General features: G+C 40.2%; 1 protein-coding gene across 2 annotated transcripts in view; it reads right to left on the bottom strand.

Annotated features, from left to right (window-relative positions):
- jak1 (Janus kinase 1) overlaps positions 1-23,207 on the bottom strand; it is a 114,717-nt gene that overhangs the window by 9,224 nt on the left and 82,286 nt on the right. For both annotated transcript variants that reach the window (XM_052012603.1, XM_052012602.1), the window contains exons 12-20: positions 22,178-22,330; positions 21,342-21,429; positions 19,040-19,173; positions 14,640-14,775; positions 13,105-13,256; positions 11,685-11,838; positions 10,986-11,080; positions 6,056-6,248; positions 1,809-1,933 (exon numbers count right to left, since the gene is read on the bottom strand). In XM_052012603.1, the coding sequence (XP_051868563.1) occupies positions 1,809-1,933; positions 6,056-6,248; positions 10,986-11,080; positions 11,685-11,838; positions 13,105-13,256; positions 14,640-14,775; positions 19,040-19,173; positions 21,342-21,429; positions 22,178-22,330 (1,230 nt within the window). The remainder of the gene's footprint in view (positions 1-1,808; positions 1,934-6,055; positions 6,249-10,985; positions 11,081-11,684; positions 11,839-13,104; positions 13,257-14,639; positions 14,776-19,039; positions 19,174-21,341; positions 21,430-22,177; positions 22,331-23,207) is intronic.

Raw genomic sequence — 23,207 nt, 5'->3', positions numbered from 1 at the left:
CTCAAGAAAAGGCTGAGGAAAGCGAGAAGGGGACATGAAAAGGCTTTGGCGAGTAGGGTTAAGGAAAATCCCAAGGCTTTTTTCTCATACGTGAAGAGCAGAAGGATGGCTAGGGTAAAGGTAGGTCCGATTAAAAGACAAAGGTGGGAGGATGTGCCTAGAAGCTGTGGAAGTGGGTGAGGTTCTCAATGAATACTTCTCTTCAGTATTCACCAAGGAGAGGAGTCTTGATGATGCTGAGGACAGTGTTGGTGAGGGTAATGTTCTAGAGTATGTAGATATTAAGAGAGAGGATGTGTTGGAGCTGTTAGAAAATATTAGGACAGATAAGTCCCCGGGGCCTGACGGAATATTCCCCAGGCTGCTTCGTGAGGTGAGGGAGGAGATTGCTGAACCGTTGGTTAGGATCTTTGAGTCCCCGTTCTCAACGGGGATGGTACCAGAGGATTGGAGGGTGGCGAATGTTGTCCCCTTATTCAAGAAAGGTAGTAGGGATAGTCCAGGGAATTACAGGCCAGTGAGCCTTACATCTGTGGTAGGTAAGCTGTTAGAAAGGATTCTAAGGGATAGGATCTATGAGCATTTAGAGAATCATGGACTGATTAGGGACAGCCAGCATGGCTTTGTGAAGGGAAGATCTTGCCTCTCAAGCCTGACAGGGTTCTTTGAGGTGGTGACCAGGAAGATTGATGAGGGTAGTGCAGTGGATGTGGTCTACATGGATTTTAGTAAGGCGCTTGACAAGGTTCCGCATGGTAGGCTTCTTCAGAAGGTCAGAGACCAAGGGATCCAGGGAGGCTTGGCCGTGTGGATTCAGAATTGGCTTGCCTGTAGAAAGCAGAGGGTTGTGGTGGAGGGAGTGCATTCGGATTGGAGGGCTGTGACCTCTACTTTTCGTGATATTTATTAATGACTTAGATGAGGGGGTGGAAGGCCGGGTTAGCAAGTTTGCAGATGACACAAAGATTGGTGGTGTTGTGGATAGTGTGGAGGGCTGTCGAAGCTTGCAGAGGGATATTGATAGGATGCAGAGCTGGGCTGACAAGTGGCAGATGGCGTTCAATCCAGAGAAGTGTGAGGTCGTACACTTTGGCAGGATTCTGGGCAGTGTGGAGGAGCAGAGGGATCTGGGGGTTCATATCCACAGATCACTGAAAGTCTCCTCACAGGTAGATAGGGTAGTTAAGAAAGCTGATGGGATATTAGATTTCATAAGTCGGGGGATCGAGTTTAAGAGCCGCGAAGTGATGATGCAGCTTTACAAAACTCTGGTTAGACCACACTTGGAGTACTGTGTCCAGTTCTGGTCGCCTCATTATAGGAAGGATGTGGAGGCATTGGAAAGGGTGCAGAGGAGATTTACCAGGATGCTGCCTGGATTATGAGGAGAGACTAAAGGCTGTTCTCATTGGAGAGGAGGAGGATGAGGGGAGACATGATAGAGGTATACAAGATATTGAGAGGACTAGATAGAGTGGACAGCCAGTGCCTCTTTCCCAGGGCACCAATGCTCAAAACAAGAGGACATGGCTTTAAGGTAATGAGTGGGAAGTTCAAGGGAGATGTCAGAGGGAGGTTTTTCACCCAGAGAGTGGTTGGTGCATGGACTGTGCTGCCTGGGGTGGTGGCGGAGGCTGATACATTGGACAAGTTCAAGAGATTGTTAGATAAGCATATGGAGGAATTTAAGATAGAAGGATATGTGGGAAGAAGGGGTTAGATAGTCGAAGGGCCTGTATTGTTCTATGGTTCTATAGTAACGTAATGATTACTTTATTATTTGGACCAACTACATGACATTTACTTACTTTACATATCTGCAATGCATATTTAATTTGACTTTTTAAGGTCACTTTTGGTTTATGCCGGGGAAGATATTCTTTAAGGCTTCCAGAAGGAAGATATTCCATGATCAGCTTCATCCCCTTTCCACCTGGAAACCAAGGAAAATTTAGTTAAAATTGCTAATGTAAGAGAGAAAACAAAGGTGAGCTGATTTAGTTCATTTAATCTGTTATCTCAAAGTCTCCTCCAATGATTCAACCTCCTGTTGGAAAAGTTATGTTTTTCCTCCTTATTCCATCAAATTAGATCTAAGGATTGCAACCAATATGATTCAAGCATGACTTTTAGCCAGCCTTGCCACAATATGAGTTCCAACTGAAAAGGTAAGCAATGGATATTTAATACATTTCCTTTTCTCCCCCCCAAAAAAGCTGCTTTTTTTTTTTGCTTTAAAGGTTGTATCTTTTATTGATGCATACAGCTTCATGGCTTCCAATATTTAGCTTTAGTGAGCTTTAATTGTATCAAGCTGATTGTGAAAATATATCTGTGGTAAATACCCTACACATTATGTATTCACGGAAGTACCTATTCCAACAGCATGTAATCCCAAGATTAATTCCAACTAAATCTGCACAAACCAGTCATAAAATGAGAAATCTTCTTGGTCTGTGTGACTGCAAAGCTTTATATTTACATCCTCTAACTCAGATTCTGAATTTACCAGCTGGTAAGAAAGAGATGCAATAATGTGGTAAGTGGCCACTTGGGTTGTAGTAACATTCTGCCAGACAGGCATACAAGGTAAATTGCAGTGGGCAGTCATGCAGGATCTGTGGAGAAAGAGTTCATGTTTCTGGTTGATGGCCTGTCATCAGAATTGGAAATTGATACAGACAGATACAAGAGTTATGGTTTCTGACTGATAGCTATGCTGCCTGAGCTACTGCTCATTTACAATGTTCAAGTTCTGGGAGGATAAAATCTAGAGCAGACAAAGTTTTATTTTGAATCCTTTTGAGAATCGGCCATAATCTGGTTATATGGTGGACAAGGCAAGATGAGTCTACCTTTGCTATTACTAATGTTCTTTGTCAGGCCAAGAGGTCCAATCTTGTTCCTCTTGGCCTGACAAAGGATATTTTTTTGGTTACTCTTGAACCAGTTTGTCTGCTTTAACAATGTGGTTTTTCGTGGCAGCTAAATTGCAACATATTTATTCAAGTCTGGTTAAAATGCAACTGGGTGCCATTGATGTCTGTTTTAACACAACCACCACTACACCAGTGGTGTAAAGATCTGAAATTAGTGCAAGCAAACCACAAAATGGAGCCACTCCATTGTAACAACTTGTCCACAAGTGGAAAGTTTAAAATTAGTCTTATCATTGATACCACTGTTTAACAACAGATCTGCATTGTTTTATTAGCCCAACTAATCCTGTTTTCTTTTGATATAAAAGCTAACAATTTTTGAACAGACAATTGGGAGCACAATGTCTGTTCTGTGATAAGGCATGTCTCAATTTTCTGCTTAAAATAATGGTACTAAGTAATTGTTGTCAATTTATTGTAGATAAGCACAACATTAAATATTCAGTTTTGTTTTAAAGATTCTTAGTCATATAATTCCAAACAGGCCCTTTGGCCTGCCCATCCAGTACCTATCTATACTAATCTAATTTCTGAGAACTTGGTCTGTAGCTTTCTATGCTGTCTTCACCACCTTGTATAGTTGTACTGCCAGCTTCAGGGATCCTTAGACTTGAACACAGGGGTCTGACCATTCTTCAATATGCACTAGGATCCTATCATTCATTGCCTATGTCCTACCCCTCTTTGTCTTCCCAAAGTGCATCATCTCAAACATCAGAATTCCATCTGCCATTGCTCTGCTCATCTTACCAACTGATCAGTATCATCCTGTCGCCGACAATTATCAACGCCACCACTAATTTTCATATTATCTGCAAACTTGCTAATCATACATCTTGCATTCATATCTAAGTCATTAATGTAAAGACAGTAAAGGTTTTAGCACTAATCTCTGTGGTACACCACTGGTCACAGCAATCTAATCATTAAAAACAACCCTCCACCTTCATCCTCTGCTTCCTATCACTAATTTTCCTTGAAAGATGTTAGGAACATCAACTTTTGCAATGCAAGTAAAACCAAGCCATGTCAGGAAGTACTTGTATGGGAGCAAAATGCTGGGGTTTTAAGGACAAATTAAAGAGGGAATGCCAGAACTTAATGCCTTGACAACTGATAACTACAGAGCTGCCCAGCATGCTAACATTACTACTTCAGAGCTCCAGGGATCAGGGTTTGATCCTGCCCTTGAGTGCTGTCTGTGTGGAGTTTACGTGTTCTATCCATGACCCTGTGGGTTCCTCCACATGTTCCTGTTTCCTCTTGCATCCTAACTACGTATAGGTGGGTTACTTGACAACTGTAAATTGCCCCTTGATGTAGGTGAAAGGCAAAAAGAATTGATGGGCACTTGTGTGGGAGAATGAGTTACAGCAGTGCAGGGAAATAAGGAGAGGGGATTATGGGACTGCACCCCTGGGAGTCAGCATGAATTTGATAGGTCAAATGGCCATCAGTGTCATTTTAAAATGAGGTAAAAGACAATACTCCCTTACCAATTTCCTATAAGTAATGACTGTTGCTGAGATATTCAGCAGAATTTCACCCATACCAGAACCAGGAAAGAATATTTGTATGTTTATGAGCAGCATTGCAATGAAGCTCACTTCACTCACCTGAACTCGTCACTCAGGAACTCTAGCTGATGTTTCTACCTCAATGACAACAACTTGAATTGACATAATGCCTCTTTAAAAAGAAACGAAATGTCCCAAGGCATTAGCAGCATCAGTTATAGGAAAGTTATTGGAAAAAAGTTGAGGAACAGGATTGATCTCTGCCTTTCTAAGTGTAAAGATATTCAGCATATTTTTTTTAAGAACAAGATCTTGTGTGACCAAGTTGATTGAACTTTTTAAAGAGTATTAAATGTATTTCAATGAACTTCTAGGTCAGTTAAATGTATCGATGAGGGTAGTGTGATTGATCTCATCTCCACAGACTTCAAGGCCTTTGACAAGGTCGCACATGGGGAAAGTGGTCCAAGTGACTAGAGTCCATGGGCTCTGGACTCTAGTTGGCTAACTGGATCCAAAATTGGTTTTGTTTCGTGATTGGTAGCCTCTGACGTACCACAGGTATCCATGCTGGGATGCTTACTGTTTGTTATATACATTAATGATATGGATATAGGAGATGTGATTAGTAAGTTTGCAGATGAAATGAAAATTGCTGTTGATGGTAAGGAGGGGATAGTATCAGGCTACAGGATGATATTGTTCATTTGCTAAGATTGAATTTAATCCTGATAAGTGTGAGGTGGTCCTACTCTCCTGCAGGAATTAACTGTTGATCAGATATTGAGCAAAATTTGAGGGTAGAATATACACAATGAATGGTGGGAAATATTGAGGAACAGAGGTACCTCATTGTACAAGGATCGCAGGAGAAGGCAGCGGAGCTAGATAAGGTGGTGAAGGCGGCATATGGGATACTTACCTTCATTAGCTGGGGCATTGAATTTAAGAGTAAGAGGCTATGGTAAAACATCAGTTTGGCCATAATTAGAATACTGTGTACAGTACAGGTCACCATGCAATAGGAAGGACAAGATTACACTGGAGAGGGTGCAGAGGAGATTCAACATGAGGTTGCCTGGGATTGAGTGTTTCAGTTATGAGGAGGGACTGGAATAGACTAGGTTGCTTTCCTTGGAGTGGAGGAACCTGGGGAGGGACCTGATAGAGCTGTATAAAATTTATGAGGAACAGAAATAGTAGGAAACTTTTTCCCATAGCAATGGTGTGGAAAAACTAGAGGGCCTAAGATTATGGTAAAAAGAGTTAGATGGGATCTGAGGGGAAATCTTTTTCACCCAGAGGGTCATTGAAAGACACTGCCTGAATGCAAGGTGAAAACAGGTATTCTCACAACATTCAAGTATCTAGCTGAGCACTTGAATTACCAGTGCATTAATCAGATAACTGAATAAATCTGTGACTGAACCTGGAAAATCCCTGGTCAATAATAGTATTCACAACCATACCATTCCACTATATTTACCACGTGAGCATTCAGGGAAACACAGAGGAACTGATATAAAAATCACATGATTAACCTTAAATTTTTTTTTCCATTTTAGAAACATTTGGAAAAGTTAAGAAATGGAGCATTACCTTCTTCTGTGCATATTCCTTTATACTTAACAATATTTTCATGGTAGAGAGTCTTTAGAATTTCAACTTCTCGTTTGAGATCTGCTTTGTGTTCTTCACTGCTTTCTGGTTTCAATGATTTGACTGCAACAAGTTCTCCAGTATTGTCACCCTCTGGATCATAACGACAGAGCTCAACCTTCCCAAAGTGGCCCTTATGAATTAAAAAAAAAGTTATTGAACTGCCAACTGGATTGATACAGCCACTATTTTGCAGAATGGTTTATCCTAAGATGATCAAGGAGGTTCATTGGAAAGAGTATTGCTGTTTAAGTCTGTACCAGTTTACTATTCTCTCAGTTCTTGATGGTGATCTGCCCAGATAGAAAATTAACTTCAGCTTGAGAACTTGTGAATATTTTGATACCTGACCCAAATGAAACACAACACAGAACCAAGGTTTCTGCATCAGCTCAGTGCCTTTCATTGGACTGTGCTGCCAAACTGATGACAATACCCCTAGCTGTCTACTTATGTGTTCTCTCCCAGCTCACCAGTACGTGGAGCATCTTACCCTGGGACTGGCATACATACGATCGTATAGCAATTTTTTTAGCATTATGAAAAACTGGTCCAATCTGACCTGAACCCAAGGACCTGCAATTGTTTATTTTCAGACCCAGCCCCAACCTAAAATAGTGAAGTCCTGACAGCAGCCAGGCTCCAGTTCTTGACGAGTCTGCTTTTAGTATCATTCGGTCCGTTCGATTAAACAATTACTTTAAAATCTCTCTCTTCATGCCTTTTATTAGTTACATGCTTCACATCACTGCCAGTTGTAATAGCTGGTGTAACAATTAATTAAAATAACGCAGGGTCGTCTTGGCCCTTTAGCGATAAAGGAGGCTAGAATACACAATCAACAGGAAATTTTCTTCAGTTCACCAAACCGTGACTGCAATGTGACTCTTCTGATGATTTATAAATTTGAAGTAATTAATTAACAATTTTTAATTCTTAAACATTTATTGGAGATCAAAAATTCTTAGAATTCCAGTTTACAAATTAAGGATCAAAACTGAGCCCTGCCTGCGAGCAAATCAAGACATCTAGCTGAGGCAAATGAATTTTAAAAAGGAATTAAAACAGAAAATGTTAGAAATGCTTAGTGGGTCCATGGCACAGAAGGCCACGGACAGAGTACTGAATTGGCATAAATAGGTACAAGGCCAGCACAGACAGTGGGCTGAAAGGCATGTTTCTATGGTCCATATCGCCAAGGTGAGGCAGTATTTTTGGAAAGAGTTAACATTTCAGGTCTGAAGGATCCTCAACCTAAAACATTAACTCTGTTTCCCTTTCCATAGATACTGTGTGTTCCAGAATTTTGTGTTTATATTTCAGATTTCCAATTTTAAGAAGAGCCCTGTAATCAAATCTCATCCCCATTTTGACTAAAACAGATTGTCTATTTTTACTCATTTTAGATGTCAATTTGACTAAAATGTTACAAGTCAAAAGGTACATCTCTTCTAACTTGAGGTATGTGATGTATAAAAGCCATTTGACCCACCAAGTTCATTCCACTTTGTCTTTAGTCCCTGCATATTTTCTGCCAAAGAAAACCAAGCACCATTCCAGAACACCTATCCAATATTCTAGATTATGCAAGCTATATTACATATGCTTAACTGATTACTTTTCTATGGAAAAAACTTCTAAAGCTGAAGTACTTTGAAACATTGTTCCACACAATTGTTACTAATTTACTTATAACTTGCATAGCTCTTAAATAGTATTGTTGTACACTTTAACAGTCTAATGTACACATGCTACTTTTTGGGGGAAAAAAGTAAGCCTGCAGATTTAAAGTGTCAGTTTAGGTTTATCTTATTTGTGGACGAACATAAATAGCAGCTTCTCTAAATAAACTTGAGCAAAATCTGAATTAATCAAGATTCACTTCATGGGGTATTAATTGTTCTTGCACCTCAAAAATTTGGAGCTGTTTACTGCCACAGTTTTCTGCATAAGTCTTGGTGTTTCCAGTACCCTGTTGTTACTTTGTTTTCTACCTTGGTCAAACTTGTTCATTTCCTTCTGGACCATTTAGGTTTCTCAGTAACTTAGAACATAGAACAACTACAGCACAATTCAGGCCCTTCGGCCCACAAAGCTGTGCCGAACATCTCCCTACCCTAGAAATTACTAGGCTTACCCACAGCCCTCTATTTTATTCAGCTCCATATACCTATCTAACAGTCTCTTGAAAGACCCTATCGTATCCGCACTCACCACTCTGAGTAAAAAACTTACCCCTGACATCTCCTCTATACCTACTCCCCAGCACCTTAAACCTATGTCCTCTTGTGGCCACCATTTCAGCCCTGGGGAAAAGCCTCTGACTATCTACCCGATCAATACCTCTCATCATCTTATACACCTCTGTCAGGTCCCCCCTCATCCTCCATCTCTCCAAGGAGAAAAGGCCGAGTTCCCTCAGCCTGCTTTCATAAGGCATGCTCCGCAATCCAGGCAGCATCTTTGTAAATCTCCTCTGCACCCTCTCTATGGCTTCCACATCTTTCCTGTAGTGAGGCGACCAGAACTGAGCACAGTACTCCAAGTGGGGTCTGACCAGGGACCAATATAGCTGCAACAATACCTCTCGGCTCCGAAATTCAATTCCCCGCTTGATGAAGGACAATACACCATATGCCTTCTTAACCACAGAGTCAACCTGTGCAGCCGCTTTGAGCATCCTATGGACTCTGACCCTAAGATCCCTCTGATCCTCCACACTGCCTAGAGTCCTACCATTAATACTATATTCCACCAACATACTTGACCTACCAAAATGAACCACTTCACACTTATCTGGGTTGAACTGCATCTGCCACTTCTCAGCCCAACTCTGCATCCTATCTATGTCCCTCTGTAACCTCTGACAGTCCTCCAAACTATCCACAACACCCCCAACCTTCGTGTCATCCGCAAACTTACTAACCCACCCCTCCACTTCCTCATCCAGGTTGTTTATAAAAATCACAAAGAGTAAGGGTCCCAGTACAGATCCCTGAGGTACACCACTGGTCACTGACCTCCACTCAGAATACGACCCTTCAACAATCACTCTTTGGGCCAGCCAGTTCTGGATCCACACTGCAATGTCCCCTTGGATCCCATGTCTCCTCACCTTCTCCATAAGCCTCGCATGGGGTACCTTATCAAACGCCTTGCTGAAATCCATGTACACTACATCTACTGCTCTCCCTTCATCGATGTGCTTAGTCACATCCTCAAAAAATTCAATCAGGCTCGTAAGGCAGGACCTGCCCCTGACAAAGCCCTGCTGACTATTCCTAATCATATTATACCTCTCCGAATGTTCATAAACCCTGTCTCTCAGGATCTTCACTATCAGCTTACCAACCACTGAGGTAAGACTCACTGGTCTATAATTCCCTGGGCTATCCCTACTTCCCTTCTTGAATAAGGGAACAACATCCGCAACCCTCCAATCTTCCAGAACCTCTCCCATCTCCATCGACGACGCAAAGATCATCGTCAGGGGCTTCGCAATCTCCTCCCTCGCCTCCCACAACAACCTGGGGTACATCTCATCCAGTCCCGGCGACTTATCTAACTTGATGCTTTCCAAAAGTTTCAGCACCACCTCTTTTCTAAAATCTACATGCTCAAGCTTTTCAGGCCACTGCAAGTCCCCACTACAATCCCCTAAGATCTTTTTCCACAGTGAATACTGACGTAAAGTATTCATTAAGTACCTCTGCTATTTCTACCGGATCCATACACAGCCCCTATCCTTTCGCATCTCATCTTCTTACTCTTCACATACTTGTAGAACGCCTTGGGGTTTTCCTTAATCCTGCCCGCCAAGGCCTTCTCATGTCCCCTTCTGGCTCTCCTAATCTCTTCAAGTTCCTTCCTTTTAGCCTTGTACTCTTCCAGATCTCTAACATTACCTAGCTTTCTGTACCTTTTGTATGCTTTTCTTTTCCTTTTGACTAGATTTATTATAGCCTTCATACACCACGGTTCCTGTATCGTCTCGTGACTCCCGTCTCATTGGAACATGTCTATGCAGAACTCCACACAAATACCCCCTGAATATTTGCCACATATCTTCCGTACTTTCCCCAGAGAACATCTGTTCCCAATTTAATCTTCCAATTTCCTGCCTGAGAGCCTCACAATGCCCTTTACTCCAAGTAAGCACCTTTCTAGTCTGTCTGTTCTTATCTCTCTCCAGTGCTAACGTAAAGGAGATAGAATTATGATCACTATCACCAATATGTTCACCCAATGAGAGATCTGACACCTGACCAGGTTCATTTCCCAATATCAAATCAAGCACAGCCTCTCCTCTTGTAGGTCTATCTACAAACTGTGTCAAGAACCCTTCCCGAACACACCTCACAAGCTCCACCCCATCTAAACCCCTCACTGTCTGGAGATGCCAGTCGATGTTTGGGAAATTAAAATCCCCTATCACAACAATTCTGTTATTCTCACACCTTTCTAGGATCTGCTTCCCTATCTGCTCCTCAATAACCCTGTCACTATTGGGCAACCTATAAAAAAAACACCCAGTAAAGTTATTGACCCCTTCCTGTTCCTAACCTCCACCCACAGAGACTCCGTAGACAATCCCTCCACAATGTCCACCCTTTTTCACAGCTGTGACACTCTCTCTGATCAACAGTGCCACTCCTCGACCTCTTTTGCCTCCCTCCCTGTCCTTCCTGAAACATCTAAAACCTGGCACTTGAATCAACCATTCCAGCCCTGGAGCCATCCAAGTCTCCATAATGGCCACCACATCATAGCTCCAAGTATCGATCCAAGCTCTAATCTCATCCGCCTTGTTATACTTGTAGTACTTGAGTACAGTGTGATAAATCAAATGCAAATAAAATCAGTTCACTACCTCACCAAGATCCCGTATCCTTCGGAGGAATCTTTTCTCAAAATGGGTTGGGTCAATTTCTGCCTTGGGTTTATCTTCTGGAACTATATTTGGATCTGTTCAAAAACATTAAAAAGACTTTTGAAGCAAATGTTAAGAGGACAAGCATTATCATATTTGCCAAGTGTTGTGTTTCCTTGATTTGTTTTTAAATGACAGCACAAATAACTATTGATTGATCAGTTCTTTCTCCATTCTTAAACATGCAACCTTGCCGTAATGGGATGTGCATGCATGTCGGTTATTCCATCCATACTGACCCAGTAATCATCATGTCTCCATGCCAATTATCAGTCACAGATTAGCAATTCTGCACAATGACAAGAAAAACTACAAGGACTTAGTATTCTTTAAAGCAATACTGTTTTGATAATGCCTTCTCACTTGCACAGAAGAATATATAGGTCTGGCATCTAATAATAAACATTCTCCTCCTCTGCAGTCATGTAAGAACAGCAGCAGGCACTGCTCTAGTTACAACTCAGTCATCACCATAAAGACAAGACTGGCCACCAGAGGTGGCGCACGTGTACGTGGTATAGATAGATTAACTGAAGACAGGCCTGCAAAAGCCTCTGGGCTGTATTATGTGGACCACTGACTTTGTTATTTTGATAAGGTGCAGACAAAAACAAAATCCCTGACATCATAGTTTCTTACTCTGCTCTTGCAGTTTATTGATCTCCCTCATAATGGCCCTGAAGAACGGTCGCTCAGGTGGATTGTAGGTCATGCACTGTTGCATTAGTTCAACCAGTTCCTTACAGGAGGACGGAGGTGTTAGTTTACATCGAGCTTCGTAGAATCTTTCTTTCTGTGTCACAAAGAAATAAAGCATATTATAATATGCAGATTACAAGCTTTAGACAGAAGATCGAGGCACAAAGTGTTGGATACAACTGCAGTTGAGGGAAGGATATAAATTAAATGAAAATGTTCAGTGATCCCAATCTTGAAATTTAGAAGGCTAGAGCCTGCGGCTTGATGGTGGGGGAGGAACAACAGGTGACAACCTCCTGGATTAAACAAAGAGAATGTTGGTTGTGCTGTAAAAATTTGCCATAGCAGAATGACTTAAAGGCCAATCTTCTATGGAGCTTGGAGGGTCAGACCAAGAAAGGTCAGTAGATTTATTTTTAATAAAGTATTCAACAAAACAAATTGGATTTTAAATAATCTGTGGTTTCATTGTCACTAATGGATATTTTATTCCAGATATAATTAATTAATTGAATGTAAATCTCTCAGTTACCATGGTGGGATCTGCATTAATATCTTATCGGTTCAGCCTGAGGATTACAAGAAAAATTATATAACAATTTTGATACCATTACCTACAGCTGGGCACTAAATGTTATGCATTATGAAAATATCCCTCTGACTGACTGGTACTAATGTATCCTGGGAAAGAATGTCCAGAACACAGTCAGCCAATAGAATCCAAATGCAGATCCCAGTATCAAAGCAGGGCAAAAATAAAACCACAGATATATATTTGTCACCTTTTAAGTATCTGTTCAAGTACCTCCAGAATTATTTGGGAGGTAAAAGGTGCAGAATAAATTATGAAAGCTTCACTAAGTATTAAAAAAAAACACTTCTGTATCAGGGAGACAGATTAATGACATAATTCCAATTATGCTCCAACTATGACCTTTAGTTTATATAAACCATACAAAGTGACAAGAGATTGAATCCTGTCAAAAGCAGAAACCTTAATGAAGGCATCAAACAGCACACAAATAAATTGATCAATCACATAAATAATAAAAAAATATTTCCTTAATTGAATTAAACCTTCACCTTGGACATAAATTTCAGCTGCTGACCAAGAACTTAGTGAATAAAACATGTGATTGTCATTTTAGGTGCCTGGTGGACATACTTATGCAAGATGACAAATTTCTACATTCCTGTTCCATTGTATTCTTTTCATACCAAATATTGACAGAAATGTGTGTTGGAAAATGTTGACTCAAAAAATAAAAGTCCACAACAACAAAAAGGTAAAAGGAATAGATATACTTTGGAAATAAGGAGAGAAAAGCAGAGAGAGCTTATTCACAATATAAAAAAATACCTCTGCCAAGCTGCGATCTTTTAGAGGCACCTCTCCATTATAGCAGATGGCCCACAGGGTTGTACCAAAACTCCACTTGTCTATGGCAATGCTCAAGTTTCTGGAATCTTCTACACATTCAGGTGCAATCCATGGAATGCGTTCAACACGTTCTACAACAATAAGAAACAAGCTACTAGGTGGACTGTGCTCCACATAGGTCTTTTTTGATCCTGATTAAAAGCTAATATTTAAGTGTTTTCATTTACAATGAAACTTACCAGTTTGTGAAATACATTGAGTCCACCTACTTAACAAGGATTTCTGGCTGCCCTGACACAGTGATTCTAGGTCAGATACAATTCGTCGGTGCCAACTGTTCTTCAGGATCTCAAATGGCCTTTGCGATGTGCAAGGCTGCTGCCTGGCTATTCAACTGCAATGGAATTTGAGTTCATCCTCATTGCTTTTCTCTTCCATTAACTGCAAATGAATACTTTATAGCAACAGTTGATGATCAATAATAGGATTTCTGTGTTCCTCAGTGGAGGGGCACCGAAGCTCAGTGCAATTTGCCATTTGGAAGAGTTCAGCCAATGGCACAGACCAAGTGATTAATTATTAATATGTAACAACTGGGTCTGTATCTAGAGCTTTCCCCAACAAGGCCGAAGTGGAGCATAATCCACATCCCAGTTTACAACTTGTGTAGTATTAGATGGTGAATGGCATTGCGGCAGAGAGGGAGGCACTAAGCTATTCCAAACTAAATTATAATGAAAAATTTCATAGCAAATATAAATTGAGTAATCAATTTTTGTTTGCTCTAATGATGGAGACACTTGATTACAGGGCCACGTCTGGAACACTATCAGTGCTTTCCATAACCTGCAAGATCATAGGATTTACCCTTTCTACCTTCAAGCCTAAAGCCCACGGCCTGAAAATCTGCCCACTGCTGCCACTTCCATACTGCCTACACCTCATGCCACCAAATTCCATACCTATCACAATGCCCACCTGCCACCCATCAGTATCTGTTGATCATCTTGCGACTCTGCCACACTCCTGAACTCAACAGACTCCACCTAAAGCTGTGTTCCTCCCACTCCACTGCAACTCATAACTTACTTTTATAGCCTTTATCCCACAGGTAAACACACAGATGTACTTTATTTTATAAAATTTTATTTATACAGCACGGTAACAGGCCCTTTCGGCCCAACGAGCCTGTGCCGCCCAATTACACCCATGTTAACCTACTGACCCCTATGTCTTTGGAGTGTGGGAGGAAACCAGAGCACCCGGAGGAAACCCACACAGTCATGGGGAGAACATACAAACTCCTTACGGACAGCAGCGGGAACTGAACCCCAATCGCTGGCGCTGTAATAGCATTATGCTACCCACTACGCTACCATGCCATACTATTTGCTTGTAAACTGATCAAGGGCTGATCTTCCTCTGATAATTTAGGCTAAAATAATCTCCATAACTCCACATCAAAATTGCTTTTTCCCCAAAATTCAAAGCCTCTAAAATACTGGTAACATTACCTTCTCTGGACAGCACCGATATAGGAACTCCTGGGTCACTCAGTTTGATGAATGGACCTCCATCATTTTCAATCCCTTTTCTTGCCAGCAAAATATTTTTTGTACATACATTTCCATGCACTAAATTCTTGTCCTCCTGTTCATGAAATTGATTCATGTTAGTTCCATACTCAATCTCTGAGATGATTAAATGCATCAGTCAATTTTTCTCCATGTGGATGGAAATTGTGCAAGAGATCATGAAAATGGAAAAGAGTGCTCAGTCCATTAAGTCTTAAATAATTTATCCCACGTCACTTCAGCCTCACCCAATTAATCACTGAATCTGCTTTAAACACTTTAAAACACAAGCAGTGATGTAAAATATTCATCCACCCACCTTACTAACCCCACCACAGATATGCATGCACAATTACATATTTCATATATTTTATCATATTTCTATCATTCAAATAAAATTCAATGTCATGTTGTTAGCATGTAAAATAGCTACTTGCAGATCATCTACAATGAACAAATTAAAACATAATAGAACAGACTGAGTGAAAATTAATAATTAGCAAGCATTTTTCTTCATAAAATTTATAATTACAATTTATTAGATAAAAATTACAATATGAAATCATTCAATTAAGCTGTCAAGTTTCCTTCACACTGCAAGCAGTCAGACAACCTTCCAACTCCATTTCCATTTCTTCCCCTTTCCTCAATAAACTACATATTCTACAAGGTTAAAATGGCACCTGCTTCAATTTTTAACTCTAAAAATACATTCGAACATATCTACAAAACAATACCAGGAGTACACCAGCCAGCCATTCAGACTTGCTCTTCCATTCACTAGGATCATGGCTGATCGTTTACCTCAGTACCAGTTTCCTGTACTCACCCCACATCCCTCCATTCTCTTAATATCCAAAAATCTATTAATATCAGTCTTGCATACATTCTACTAAGCCTCCACAACCATCTTGGATAGAGAATTCTGAAGGTTCACCATTCTCTGGGTGAATAAATTTCTCTGCACTTCTATCCTAAAAGGACAACCCCTTATTTTAATATTCCTGGTTCCAGACACCACAGACGTGGGAAATAGCAACTTTGCATCAACCCTCTAAGTTTCAATGAGATCACATCACATTCGTCTAAACTCGAGAGCATGAACCCAACTTTCTTAATTTCTCCTCATACAACAAAACTGCCATTCCAGAAACCAATCTGGTGAACCTTCACCATATTCCATCCATCACAAGTATATTCTTGCTCACTTTGGGAGACCTGTCCTTTACACAATATTCCAGGTCTCATCATGGCCCTATATAGTTGGAGCAAGATATCTTTACTCTTGTACACAAACTCTCCTACAAGAGAGTCCAATACAATGCTTGCCTTCTATATTTTTGTGCTTGTTATCCAACACCACTGAATTAAAAATAAACATGCCGTGATTTTTTCTACCAAAGTGGATGACCCTACATTACGTAACACATTACATTCCATCTGACATGTCCTTGTCCTTTCAGTTTCCCTGTAAATATCCCTCTGAAACATTTCTGCATCGGCCTCACAGTCCACACTGTTGCTCAACTTTGCATCGCTAACAAACTTGGATAGCTTGTCCTCGATTCCCTTATCCAAATCATTGATGTACATTGTGAACAGCTGTGGTCCCAGCATTGATCCCTGCTAGTCACAACTTACCTCTATTAACTTGTTCTCAATCCGTGCCAGTAGATTTTGCTCTCATCTTGTTCACTAATCTTGTGTGGCACTTTACTGAAGATCTTCCAATAATACAAATACATCACATCAAGTGGTTTGCTCTTTTGCATTTCTGCTATTTACAACCTCAAAATATGATTTTCTTTTCATAATTCCATGCCGACTGCCCAAACCTATTAGCAATTTCCAAGTGCCCTGAAGCTACTTCCTTAATAATACATTATAATATTTCCCCTACTACTGATATCCGGGTAATTTGTCTATAGTTCCCTGTTTTCTCCCTTCCCTGCCATTTAAAAAAGTAGTGTTACATTTGCAATGTGTGCAAACTATTCTAAAACCATTTCTTATACACTCCAAACTACTTATGCTAATTTAGCTTGCTCAGCCTATATGGGTCCCCTGTCAATATTGTGGTTTTGTTGTTACATGCAGCTCCAATTTCCTGAATTACACTACGCCATGTATTTCGATTTTTGGAAGGTCTTCAATAAAGTGCCACATTTTACCATTGCAGTTTGAGGGTTTATATACAACTCCCATTTTGCAATATGTCACTGAGATTGTTCTGGTTTATTTTGTTCTATGCTGCCAGTTCACTTGGCTTTGACCAAAGCTGGGTGCATTCTGATAAAGCACCTTCAATTTTCACCAGTTTTCCCTACTCCAATTCTAATTGGAGGTTCACCCTTATGTTACTATGAACAGTCCTTTCCGACAGACTGGTTAAGAATTAGAAGCAATGGTTAGCACTTGGCCCTTGTGCCTGCAATAAGATCATGGTCGATGCTTTACCCCAACCCAATTTTCCTGGCTCTAACCATATATCCATCGACTCCCATAATATCTATAAATCTGTCCATATCTATACGAAATACACTCAGCAACTGAGCCTCCACAACCCTCACTGGTAGAGAATTCTCAAGGTTCACCACCTTCTGGGTGAAGAAATTTCTTCTCTGCCCTGAATGTCCAACTCCTTATTTTGAGATGCTGACCCTTGGTTCCAGCCACATCAGCCAGGGGAAGCATAATTCCACATCTACCCCCTCAGGCCATGCAAGAACAATTACAATCTTGCCTCCCTACATAATTGCTTTGTCCTTTATCTTTCTAAATTTCCCCTCATCAGCAGTCAACCCCTGCCAACTATTTAATTGAAAGCCTTATCTATACTGACACAGCCACATAATTCGGTGTAGAAAGGTGTGTCCTGCTTATTCTCTTGAACTGGTTATATAGAATCATAATTCCATTCCAAAGTCTTCAATTACCACTAACTGTTTCTATGTTGAACCCTTAAATATTTTAAATATTCTCAAAAATAAGAACAGTATTGCATCAGTATCTTTTCATTGATGTGGAGGCCAAAACTGCATTGTGTGCGTCTTCTGCAATCTTCCTAAGATTTTACATAGATACAGTACATCAATCACAATGTACTTTGCATATTTTCAACTTCCTGACATGAAATCAATTAATCTAGAGCACAGAACATAGAACAGTACAGCACAGGAACACGCCCTTCGGCCCACAATATCTGTTCCAACCACAATGCCAAATTAAACTAAACCTTTTTGCCTGCACATGATTCATCTCTCTCCATTCCTTGCACATTCATGTGCCTGTCTAAATGCCTCTTAAACACCACTATTGTACCTGCTTCCACCACCACTCCCGGCAGCAAGTCCCAGGCACCTACAACTCTTTGTGCAAGAAATCTTACCCCCCCCCCCCCCGCACATCTCCTTTAAACTTTCTCCCTCTCATCTTAAAGCTATGTCCTCTAGCATTGACATTTGTACCCTTGGAAAAAGACTCTATCTATCCTATCTATGCCTCTCATAATTTTATAAAACTCTATCAGCTCTCCCCTCAGCTTCCAATGCTCCAGAGAAAACAACCCAAGTTTGTCCAACCTCTCCTTAGAGCAAATACTCTAATCCAGGCAGCATCCTGGTGAACATCTTCTGCACCCTCTTCAAAGCCTCCACATTCTTCCTGTAATGCAGTGACCAGAACTGCACACAATACTCCAAATGTGGCCAGACCAAAGTTTTACACAGCTGCAATGTGACTTCCAGACTCTTGTGCTCAATGCCCTGACTGAAGGCGGCAAGTGTGCCATATGCCTTCTTTACCACCATTTCTACTTGTGTTGCCACTTTCAGGGAGCTAAGGACTTGAACCCCAAGATTCCTCTGTGCATCAATGCTCCTAGGGTCTTGCCATTACCGCATAGTTTCCCTTTACATTAGACCTCCCAAAGTGTAACACCTCACACTTACCCAAATTAAACTCCATTTGTCATTTCTCTGCCCATATCTGCAGCTGATCTATATCCCACTTGACAATCTTCTTTACTATCCACACTCCACCAGTTTTTGTTATCTATTGTTTTGCAATGGTTTTTGCCAATTGAACTTTTGAAAACATGAAATGTCAAATCTCTGTTCTTCCACAACACTCAGCTTTCTCCCAATTAAAATATCTTAATCAAAAATGGATGATCTCACACTCACTAACACTTTGTTTGATCTGATGTTCCTTTTATCACTTTATTCGCATCTTCCTTCTGCCTCAGAATTACTTCGACTGCACTCTCTCTTTATTGTAATTTACATATTACATTACGCAAGCACATATACATTTTAGCAAATTTAATATTGCAATCTTACCAGATAGCTCAATGCACTTGCCAGCTGTTTAGCAACCAGAAATTTCCAAGGTGTGCAATTTGAAAGCTGTTCACGCTTTCGGTGCATAAACAAATCAAGTGGTCCAAATTCAACCAATTCTTCAACCATGATATCTAGAAAAAAAAAGTCATTGGCATTTGCACCTTCATCATTGCTTGACATCTCTTTTGATTAGAAATATAAGGATATTAAAAGGAAATTAAAATTTCTTTCAATTGGCACATAATCCTAAGGAAAGGAGCATGTGCACATATCAATCCCCCATTTACTTCTTGTCAACAGTTTTTATGCTGCTGATTTGAGGAAGCCTGGGAGCTGACAATTTAAACACAATTTGGCACCATTAAGCTCTTCATCAATAACAGTGTGAAAGGCAATGGCAATCTTTATTCAGGCACGTTTTCTATGATTATGAAGGGAGATCACAATCATCATGTAAAGGTCTTATACATCATGAACTAAACAATATAAAATTTTAACTTATGGTCATCCTGGAGATGGCAAGTTTCTTCTCCTTGAGGATCAGCACCACATCCTCATTCAATTTATTGGAAGCCATTGTAGATGATAAAGGTTTCTTGTTGAGAAACCCAACACATGCTCTAACAGGAGAAATTCTAAAAATAGTTAAGCAATCCAGCTACAAAAACAAAATATTCTGTGCAGATTATCTTTTCTGATTAGATCAGTTTGGTGTAGCATGTTCCAAGAAGCTGAATGATAATGAAACACTGAAATTAGGGTTTCTCTTCTTGCAGTGGCCAAGTCTACTGATCACATGTAGCAATTACTCTGCTTCCATTTATACTTTAGATACCGCCTAAGACCACTGGACCGTGATACTGGACTTAGATATACCGGCGCCCCTCCATTGTGTCCATTCTTAATAAAGTTGTACGCATGCGTTACTGTACATTTACAGAGTTGATAAATGCTAGTTGAAAGTTAATAATTTAATCTGGGTGAAGATATAATAGACAAATAGGAAGAAAAAACTAAAACATTGCCTAATGCCATAATTTAATTGCTCTAATGATAAATCTTGTGTTTTTTTAAAAAATAAACAGATAAATAAGCTGGATACTTTTAAAAGGAAAAAGATAGCTCACAAGTATGCAGCTAATACAGGAACGATGACTCCATTGACTGGCTGTGCATTGTTTTAAAATCAACCAAGGAAGATCTAATCTAATTTCTCCTTCTGCTTTTCAAATTCATTGTTCTCCTGGGGACACGGATTTAAAACTTTGGGCAAAAGATGAAAAAGGGATGCGCAGAAAGACTTTCCTGTTCAGCAGTTATTATCTGGAATTCACTACCTATGTCGGCAACAGATTCAGAATCAACCTGTGCCTTTAAACACTCGAGAGAGAACAATCTGCAAGGCTGTGGGGAAAGTATGTGGGAATGGGGCTGATGGGACTACTTCAGTAGAAGTAGGCACACACTTAAAGGGCTAATGGGTTCCTTCCTGTGTTGCAATAATTCTCAGATTTTTAAGAGATGTATTAACCCTCAAATAAACTAAGCTTATTAGTCACTGTAAAGTCCTGGGTTAACCCTAATTAAAAGAATTTTCAACTTCTCCAAACATAGTTTTATACATAGGACTGATCATAATAACAGATGGTTATTAATAACATGTAACAATGATCATAATTAAACACTGCAGCAGCTGTCAGCCTTCAAACTCTGTCTGTGGCTCTCTGCACTCCATTTATCCCTCCTCATTCCTCGGAATAGAGGAGCTTCAACTGTTCTGCTTTATAGCACAATCCTTTTGGACCACTGCAGCATTCGCAAATCAGTTATTGTGACCAGACCGAACAAGGAGCTGGCAGAATAACAAGAACCTTTAACATCTGAATCTGCTTACTCCACAACCCAACTGGTGCTCAATATGTGTGTTCCATTCTGCAGTAATAAAGTGTCACCTTTTGTTGAACATTAACAAATTAAAATATGTATTTATTGTCAAAACTGTGTTTATTGTATTAATGTATGCAAAGGTAAGGGGTTTTGGGATAGTAGATTTTAACACAGGCCAGTTAATGTAGGCTCAGACCTCTTCGAGTTCTGCAAAGTAAAGTTGTTGGCAGGACTCATCAGTTGTCAGTCTGGCTATGGGCCATATTATCCCACTTGAGTTAAGACAATTAAAACTATTTTTTTTAAAATAAAGGGAGGGTTAGTTCATTAGTCTAGAGTTGATTCAAATGTTATTTCAAAGCTGATAGGATACTATATCACCTGGGTAATTAGTAAATAAAATGTTACTTACTCTCCAGATCTCGAACACAAACTCCATGTAAGAGTACAATGTGCTTATGAGAAACTTGCCTCATCATACTAGCTGTTTCAAAGAAAGCCTGCAAAGGGAATAACATTTGATTCATTGGTATACTTTACAAGACTACAGATAAACACCAAAGTATCCTGGGAGTTTCAGTACCCCATGGCTGACTGATTTCAAGTACTATTTTAAGCTGAAACTTTAAGAGTTCTGGGGCTGAAGGAAGTGAAGAGCCTAAAGAAATGAGGCTGTGGATTTGGATTTGATGCCGCAGCAGATGGGAGTCTGGTAATTAGGTAGAGAGCAGGAAAAGAGGTGGTGAATGAATGAGGCTTGGTAGAGGATATCACTCTGGCATTAGAGATTTGAATGAGTTGGGACTGGGTGAATCCCAACACTGGAAAACCTGAAACCAGAGATGATAACTGCGTGGATTTTGAGCAGATATTTTGGCATGGAGAGGAAGGTGGGCAACACAGAGGTGAGTATAGACTGCTTTTCTGCTGCAGAGAATGTGATTTGAAGCTCTGTTCAGATTGAAAGAAAGCATTAGCATTGCTCAGTCTTTGATTTAACAGTCAAAGAAAAATATTAATTTTCCCTCTCTTGATTTCCACACTTTGAAAAATTACAAAGGTTTGAAAGTTCACCAATGTTTTTTTCAGTCAGTCAAGAGAGAAGATCAAGTCAATCTATCAATGCATCTTGCACTTAAAAACCATGAGGGGCTGTCTTCAACCTTGCCCAGACAAACAAACCCAGCTCCAGTAAATAATTATTGATTTCAAACAAAGTTACTTCTATACAGCACAGTTCCAGCTTACTAGTGAGATGTCCCTGTGACTGGGATCAAGGATTTTGAGCACTACTCGGATGTCTTTTGTATTATAGAAACTTCCATTCTCCTCGTCATCATCTTTGTAATTCAGTGTCCCAGAATAAATGTTTGTTCTGGTTCCTCTTCCAAGGTGTTCATTCTGGTGGGTACAAATCAATTAAAGGTACTGAATCAGATCTAGTGCCAAACCACACAAAGACACACAAAATGGAACTTAACAGAGAGACTGTTGTTGTCTCACAGCAATAATACTAAATTAGGAAGTGGAAACAAATCAGGAAGTAGAAAAACTGATCAAGGTCAGCAGTTGTATTGGGTTTATACTGAAAACAAAGGAGCAGAATGGTGTGCTGTAGCACCTCATACCAATTGTAGGTTGAATTCCTCTTCTGCTGATTTTCTAATTTGTGTTACACTGCAGCAATAAATGCCCCATTTGGTCAGGAGGTCAAAGCTTTGTACTGCACCATAACAGTGAAACAAGGAAGGTTCCAATTTCATCGCCTAGTTCACGCTGAATCGGCTGATCTCGGCCGGGAACTGTACGTTCCACTGAGTTAGTGCTTTATATCCTCTAGCAAAGATCATCATAAAACATTTATGAGTTAGGAAGGATAGAGTCTGTGCACTATACTCCAATGCTGGAAGAGAGGAAGGCCCAGAAAAACCACCTTCACAGTGTTCCAGAAGTGCTCCAAGCAGGGCGCTGCATAGCTGCATAACTTTTATCCCCTTGTACTCCATGCCTCTCAATAAAGGACAGCATTCCAATGACCTTTGATTATCTTTTTATACTTGTTCATAACATTATACTGAATACGTGGATTGGAACTTTCCTCCTTCCCCTCCCCACACAGCTATGTCTCTTCTGACCTCCATTGGTTCTAGCTTTTCACAGTTTTGCGAGCACTCTGTTCTATCCTAGTTAGATCTAATGTGCACAGTTTCATATTTGCATTCATTGAAATTGTTTTGCCAGAATTTTGTCTATTTGCTCAATCTACTAACATCACTTT

Source organism: Pristis pectinata, chromosome 3, assembly GCF_009764475.1.
Source record: "Pristis pectinata isolate sPriPec2 chromosome 3, sPriPec2.1.pri, whole genome shotgun sequence".
Taxonomy (NCBI): domain Eukaryota; kingdom Metazoa; phylum Chordata; class Chondrichthyes; order Rhinopristiformes; family Pristidae; genus Pristis; species Pristis pectinata.
The sequence above is the reverse complement of the archived record's forward strand: the minus strand, read 5'-3'. Positions and strand labels throughout refer to the sequence as shown.